Source organism: Grus americana, unplaced genomic scaffold (genome assembly GCF_028858705.1).
Source record: "Grus americana isolate bGruAme1 unplaced genomic scaffold, bGruAme1.mat scaffold_778, whole genome shotgun sequence".
NCBI classification, from domain to species: Eukaryota; Metazoa; Chordata; class Aves; order Gruiformes; family Gruidae; genus Grus; species Grus americana.
Genome location: NW_026561988.1, coordinates 45875 through 53653, shown reverse-complemented (window position 1 = coordinate 53653; position 7779 = coordinate 45875). Strand labels below are relative to the sequence as shown.

At 53.7% G+C, this 7779-nt stretch overlaps 1 protein-coding gene across 1 annotated transcript; it reads right to left on the bottom strand.

Annotated features, from left to right (window-relative positions):
• Positions 1–260: 260 nt before the first annotated feature.
• Positions 261–722, bottom strand: LOC129201116 (olfactory receptor 14J1-like; the record flags this gene model as incomplete). The annotated part of the gene is made up of 1 exon (XM_054812279.1): positions 261–722. A coding segment is annotated over one exon (462 nt), but the record flags the coding sequence as incomplete, so codon positions are not given.
• Positions 723–7779: the final 7057 nt, after the last annotated feature.

Sequence of the window (7779 nt, the reverse complement as noted above, 5' to 3'; positions counted from 1 at the left end):
AGTAGAAGTGGGGTGTCCACGTTTCTTTGTGGACAACATGATCACAGTAAAAAAAGCAAGAAAAGAAAACAACTGACCCAACAACAATGACAACAACAAAAACTAATGCAGAAAGACTGGGCCTGTAATGAGTTACATTATGAGTCACATGCTGAAGAAGGTGGACTCTTTACAGCTTCTGGACAAAATTCAGTCCTCAGTTTCCACACAGCTTCCTTGAGCTCCTTGTTCCTCATGCTGTAGATGAGGGGGTTCATGGATGGAGGCACCACTGAGTACAGCACTGCCACGAAGAGATTCAGGGATGGAGAGGAGATGGATGGGGGCTTCAAGTATACAAATGTGGCAGTGCTGACAAACAGGGAGACCACGGCCAGGTGAGGGAGGCACGTGGAAAAGACTTTGTGCCGTCCCTGCTCAGAGGGGATCCTCAGCACAGCCCTGAAGATCTGCACATAGGACACCACAATGAAAACAAAACACCCAAATGCTAAACAGGCACTAACCACAAGAAGGCCAACTTCCCTGAGGTAGGCATCTGAGCAGGAGAGCTTGAGGATCTGGGGGATTTCACAGAAGAACTGGTCCACAGCATTGCCGTGGCAGAGGGGTAGGGAAAATGTATTGGCCGTGTGCAGCAGAGCAGTGAGAAACCCACTGCCCCAGGCAGCTGCTGCCATGTGGGCACAAGCTCTGCTGCCCAGGAGGGTCCCGTAGTGCAGGGGTTTGCAGATGGCAACGTAGCGGTCATAGGCCATGACGGTGAGGAGAAAATACTCTGCTGTAATGAAAAAAACAAACAGAAAGAGCTGTGCAGCACATCCTGAGTGGGAGATGACCCTGGCGTCCCAGAGGGAATTGGCCATGGCTTTGGGGAGAGTGGTGGAGATGGAGCCCAGGTCGAGGAGGGAGAGGTTGAGGAGGAAGAAGTACATGGGGGTGTGGAGGTGGTGGTCACAGGCTATGGCAGTGATGATGAGGCCGTTTCCCAGGAGGGCAGCCAGGTAGATGCCCAGGAAGAGCCCGAAGTGCAAGAGCTGCAGCTCCCGTGTGTCTGCGAATGCCAGGAGGAGGAACTCAGTGGTGATGGAGCTGCCGTTGGACATTAGCTTCCTCTGGGAATCGGGAACTGTTTAAAGAGGGAAAAGACAATGACAAGTTAGATGAGACTTCTCTGAGCAAAACCTAGTGCATTTCTCATAGAAAGCCCACTGAAACTGCCTCCCCTCCTTCAGGAAGACCTTTGGCAGGTCCCTCTCATCAGCTGTGGTTGGTGCTGGCTGAGGGTGCCGCAGGTAGCTGGGGGCTCTTCTGGGGTCTCTGCAGGAATCAGTTCATCCCTACAGCAATAGCTAAACAGGAACTCGGGGTCACATAAGATCAAATCCCCTCGTGATATCAAAGGACTTTTCGGTATTGTCCCTCCCAATTCACCTGACCGCAGAGCAGAGTTGAGGGGATTTTGCTTTGTGTATTTTGTTCTAGTTGCCCCACCACACCTGAGGAGCACCTGTGAGCACTGCCACTTCTGCTGCACTCCAGGTGCAATCTTGTGGGTCCTGGCAGGCAAAGGGACAGTGCCTTTGTGCAGAGTGAGGAGAGTCAGTCTGTCCATCAGCCCTGGTCTCTGCTGCCGTGTGCGGGCAGTTCTTTGAGCTGGGGGATGATTGCCCCCAGATGTTCCCCGGAGAAGGAACTGGATGTTGATGAGGACAGAGAATCCAGTTCCCAAGTGCAATCTCCAAACCCCTCACCCTGTCTCATTGTACCTGAGGAGGATCTCAGCTCTGCCCTCCCAGCCAGGGACACAGAGGGCTCAGTGCAGCTGCCCGTGCACAACCGCCCAGCAGCATTCCCATGGCCTTAGCACTGAGGTGTCTTCTCCATGGGGCTCCTTCATAACACAGACCTGCCACAGGAGAGCTGTGCCCTTGTTCAAGCACAGGATACCACCCAGCAGGGAAACAAGGAGGGAAACAAACCCTGAAGCTGGGGTGTCCTGAAGGGAGAGTTTTCCCTTTTGTATCACTGGGAGCCGGGGGATTAGGAGGGGATTGGGACACTGTACTCCCATGGACAAATCCGTGTGCCAAGACCCCCAGGGCTGGTCTCTGAGGTGCATCTGAATGCCACCCCCCATCCCAGTCCAGTGACAGGAACAAGAGGAGCAGAGAATGGAGGGGGAAAATGGACAAATGCCACAGTGCTGCTGCCGATGGAGGCAGGACAGGGACAGACGGTCGGGTATGTGATAATTTCTCTTCTTCAGGGCTGAGGTCATTGAGAAGATGACGGAGTCCCCATGGCTGTAAGGGCAGAGGCTATGCTGGGTGGGAGAGAAGAGCAAGGGTTTTCTCTGGTGAAGGCTTCTGCACTGCAGCGGATGGCAGGGAGGTGCCAGAATCCTCCCTCCCACGGTGTTTCTGGGAGCAGCTCCCTCTCCCTCCCTGCCCATTTCTCTGCTGCCTGGAGTAGTCCCTGCTGGGAGCTGCTTCTCTGCCTCCATGCTTCTCCCCTGTCAGTGCTCACAGTCCCCATGCCACCGGCTGTGTGCTCAGCTCTGCCCTGCAGACACCTCCTGGTAGCCAGGCACTGCCCAGGAGCATCCCTGTGTGTGCAGTTGTTAAAGAGCAGCTCAGGAAATGCTAACAAGAAGTGGGGTCTCAGTGCCCTCTCTAGAACAGAGAAATAATTCCAGGCTCCTGCTGCCCAACCAGGCTACCAAGCCCTGGGCACCCGTGGCTGCACATCTGGCTTCACACCCCTGCAGCCATCCCTAGGAGAAGGCAGCAATTACCCCCTGTCTCTCCGATGGAGCAGCAGGGAAGCCCTGCTCTGGAGCACAGCCTCCTCCTCTACATTAGAGAAACTGACAGAGTCCTCCTGACAGAGCCCATAAACTGTCAGATGTACCAGTTGTAGGAGATCCCTCCAGGAACTGAAGCTGCGTTGCCCTGCAGCCAGAGACTTACCACGTAGAGGGCTGTGAAGATTTCTCCCTCAGTGAGCTCTCAGCATCCTCCCGCTCCCAACTGCCTTGAAGCTCTCTCTGCCTCGCAGGTCTCCTCTTGGGGCCCGCAGGCAGTGCCCTCAGCCCTGCTCCTGGGCAGAGCTGTCTCTCTGCAGCGCTGCCCGCTTGCCATGAGCTCCCTCCATCCCAGGAGCCCAGCCCAGCTCAGCAGCAGAGGACCAGCCCAAGGCAGCACTTTCTCTGCCCCCTCTGGGCTCCCTCAGAGAATGTCCCTGGGGCTCCAGGGGAACCTGCTGTGAAACAGGCTGAAGCAATCTCTGATGTTCTCTCCTGCAGCAGGGGAGAGAGACTTCATTCCAGCAGTGTCATTTCTGCCATCTGAAAAAGAGTGATGTCCAAGCATCACCTGTTCATTGTCCCATCTTTGGACAGGACATCCAGGCAGGGACAGGGAATGATCTCGTTCACCACTGCCGAGGGAAGGGATTCAGTCCCCATTCCACGTTTCTAGTCCTGGGGCTAGAAGTGGACCCAGGTGCCCCCCACGCACAGCACAAACCCACCGGAGGTGGGATTCCTCTGGCCTCAGTTCAGGAGTGCACACAATAGGCACCTGCTTGTGAGCTCCTTGTCTCAGCTCCCGTGCTAATTAATGGGGACGGAGGCCAGGACTGACGTGTTCAGAGGCAAAGACCTGGTGACACTTGAAGTGCCAGAGGTGGTGCAAGACACGTGGAGCTGGCTGGAAGATCTAGTGGGGCCATGCTGAGAGACAGGGCAGCATCTCGGGTCATCATCATCATGGAGGCTGGAGGGGAATCTCTTTGGCCAAAGGAAATGACATCAGATGCCCACGTTTAGGATGATAGAACGTGTTTCTATTTGTTATGTCCTGGGCAGCCTACGCAGGGATTCCTCTGATGAGATGGAGTCATGTAGCATAGGGAGAGCCAAGTTCCTCTCTGCCTTTTCATCAGCCAGCTTTACTAGATCTCCACTGAGTATAATCATAGAATCATAGCATGGTTTGGGTTGGAAGGAACCTCAAAGATCATCTAGTTCCAACCCCCCTGCTGCAGGCAGGGACACCCTCCACTAGACCACATTGCCCAAAGCATCATCCAACCTGGTCTTAAACACTTCCAGGGATGGGGTATCCACAACCTCTCTGGGCAACCTGTTCCAGTGCCTCACCACTCTAACGGTAAAGAATTTCTTTCTAATATCTAATCTAAATCGACCCTCCTTCAGCTTAAACCCATTACCCCTTGTCCTGTCACTACACTCCCTCATAAACAGTCCCTCACCATCCTTCCTGTAGGCTCCCTTCAGAACCTGGTAAGCCACAATTAGATCTCCCCGGAGCCGCCTTTTCTCCAGGCTGAACAATCCCAACTCTCTCAGCCTGTCCTCATAGGAGAGGTGCTCCAGCCCTCTGATCAGCTTCATGGCCTCCTCTGGACTCACTCCAACAGCTCAATGTCTCTCCTGTACTGGGGCCCCCAGAGCTGGACGCAGTACTCCAGGTGGGGTCTCACAAGAGCGGAGTAGAAGGGCAGGATCACCTCCCTTGACCTGCTGGTCACGCTGCTGGTGATGCAGCCCAGGACACGGTTGGCTTTCTGGGCTGCAAGCGCACACTGCCAGCTCATGTTGAGCTTCTCATCAATCAACAACCCCAAGTCCTTCTCCTCAGGGCTGCTCTCAATCCATTCCTCGCCCAGCCTATAGTCATGCTTGGGATTGCACCAACCCACGTGCAGGACCTTAGCCTTGTTGAACTTCATGCGGTTCACACGGGCCCATCTCTCCAGCCTGTCAAGGTCCCTCTGGATGGCATCCCTTCCCTCCAGCGTGTCGACCACACCACACAGCTTGGTGTCGTCGGCAAACTTGTTGAGGGTGCACTCGATCCCACCGTCCATGTCACCGACAAAGATGTTGAACAGTGCCGGTCCCAGTACCGACCCCTGAGGAACACCACTCATCACCGTTCTCCACTTGGACATTGAGCCGTTGACCACAACTCTTTGAGTGCAACCATCCAGCCAATTCCTTATCCACCGAGTGGTCCATCCATCGAATCCGTGTCTCTCCAATGTAGAGACAAGGATGTCGTGTGGGACAGTGTCAAATGCCTTGCCCAAGTCCAGGCAGATGACGTCAGTTGCCCTTCCCTTATCCACGGACGCTGTAACCCCATCATAGAAGGTCACCAAGTTTGTCAGGCACAATTTGCCCCTAGTAAGGCCATGTTGGCTGTCACCAATCACCTCCTTGTTTTCCATGTGCCTGAGCATCGTCTCCAGGAGGGTCTGCTCCATGATCTTGCCAGGCATAGAGATGAGACTGACCAGCCTGTAGTTCTCTGGGTCTTCCTCTTTACCCTTCTTAAAAATGGGGGTTATGTTGCCCCTCTTCCAGTTGGCGGGAACTTCGCCAGACTGCCAGGACTTCTCAAACATGAGGGAGAGTGGCCTGGCCACTTCACCTGCCGGTTCCCTCAAGATGCAAGTCATCAGGTCCCATGGACTTGTGCACCTTCAGGTTCCTTAGATATTCTCGAACCTGATCTTCTCCTACAGTGGGTGGTTCTGCATTCTCCTAGTCCCTGCCTTCTGTGACCTGGGCAGTGTGGCTCAAGCATTTGCTAGTGAAGACTGAGGCAGAGAAGTCGTTGAGTACCTCAGCCTTCTCCATATCCTGGGTAACCAGTTCACCCATTTCATTCTGGAGGGGACCCACATTTTCCCTCGTCCTCCTCTTATCACTGACATACCTATAGAAGCTTTTCTTGTTGTCCTTGACGTCCCTGGCCAGACTAATTTCTATCAGGCCTTTGGCTTTCCTAACCTTTTCTGCGGTTCAGGGCTAAAGCATGTGCCCTGTGTGGCGAGGCTGAGGGATGTGGGTTTCTTCAACCTGGTGAACCTCCTCCAGTGAGGGTCATCATCCAAAAGGGGTAACCTCCCGAGAAATATTTTAGAGAGATAGATGCGAAATGAGAGATATAAAGAGAATGAAGGAGTGGGCTGAAGAGATAACTAGACTGCCGAAAGACAAGGGCAGGCCTCTAACTCCCTGAAGCTCAAAGCAGCACCTGGGTAGTTGAGAGGGATCTGACTGAGCAAGGAGTAAGGAGAGGGGGAGACTGGAGAGCAACAGGAAGGGCATAGGTCCAGATAGCCTGCTGAGAAATACCTTTAGACCTAGTCATTTTGTCAGCAGAGGTGGCAAGATTCAGGAGAGTAAATACACAGGATCACGGACAAAGTACTGGCAGTCCAAGTACAGGGGAAGATCAAGATTTCTTCTTCTGCAATTAATTCAAGGACTTTTCTGCTTCTCACACCAAACCACCAGAGGGTAGGCTAGGGGTGCAGAGGAATTTGGGAGGGGACACAGCCGGGACAGCTGACCCCAACTGACCAAAGTGATGGCAGGACCAGTGGGTGTCTCCAATGGCACAAAGGGCAGGGGAGGGCTGCACTAGATCCATCCCATGGGCTTTCCAAGAGAGTGTCCTGAACCACTCTCCAGTCCCATGTCCCTTTGGCTGCAAGCTCCTCACAGCCTCTCCTGGCATTGCAGGGCCCTTGTCATCCCATGGTCTCCTCAGGCTCACCTTTTCCAGTGGGACACATTACCTTGGATGGTCACTCATTTTATGAGTTGCCCACCCAGGCTCACGCACTGTCCCTGGAGATCCCCTGACTTCTGGCAGCTCCCGATTCCTCTCCAGGATGGCATCTGCCATCAGCCCCGCTGCAGGTGGGACAGTGCCCGGCAGATAAGTCAAAGACCAGTTGTTGTCTGCTTAGGCATGTGTGCCATGGTTTAACCCTGTCCGGCAACTGAGCCCCATACAGATGCTTGCTCCCTCCCCACCTCCCCCGGCGGGATGGGGGAGACAATATGAAGAGTAAAAGAGAAAACTCATGGGTTGAGATAAAGACAGTTTAGTAGGTAAAGCAAAAGCTGCACAATCCAGAAAAGCAAAACAAGGAATTAATTCACCGCTTCCCATCAGCAGGCAGGTGGTCAGCCATCTCCAGGAAAGCAGAGCCCCATCACGCAGAATGGTTACTTGGAAAGACAAACACTATCACTCCAAATGTCCCCTTCCTCCTTCTTCTTCCCCCAGTTTACATGTTGAGCATGGTGTCATACAATATGGAATATTCCTTTGGTCAGTCGGGGTCAGTTGTCCCGGCTGTCTTCCCTCCCAACATCTTATGCACCCCAACCTACTCGCTGGTGGGCTGGTGTGAGAAGCAGAAAAGGCCTTGACTCCATGTAAGCCCTGCTCAGCAATAACAAAACCATCCCTGTATTATCAACACTGTCTTCAGCACAAATCCAAACCACAGCCCCATCCTAGCTACTATGGAGAAAATTAACTCTACCCCAGGCAAAACCAGCACAATGTGCCACCAAGAAGGGAACTCTGGGTCCAGCCCTTGGTCCCTAACAGATCATCCTGGGACTCTAAGTTTGTCCTTGTGTATCTGTCAAGAAACCCAGAACATGAAGAGGCCTTTTCAGGGAACAGCTCCTTGGGTGTATTCCTGGAACCAGCTTTGGAACCTGCTCTTCCGACCCTGCCCTGAGGAGCCCCTCTGGTCACGGTGGGGATAGTAGGGACGCCAGCTCTGACACAGTGGTGCACATTACCTGCTCCTGCCTGCAGCCACAGGGATGCCCCTGAGGAGACAACAGGACTGTCTCTCCTTACACAAGACTCTAGGGCTAACACAAATACAAGGGCACAGCAGGACAACGTGGCAGTGAGGAGAGATCCGCACTGA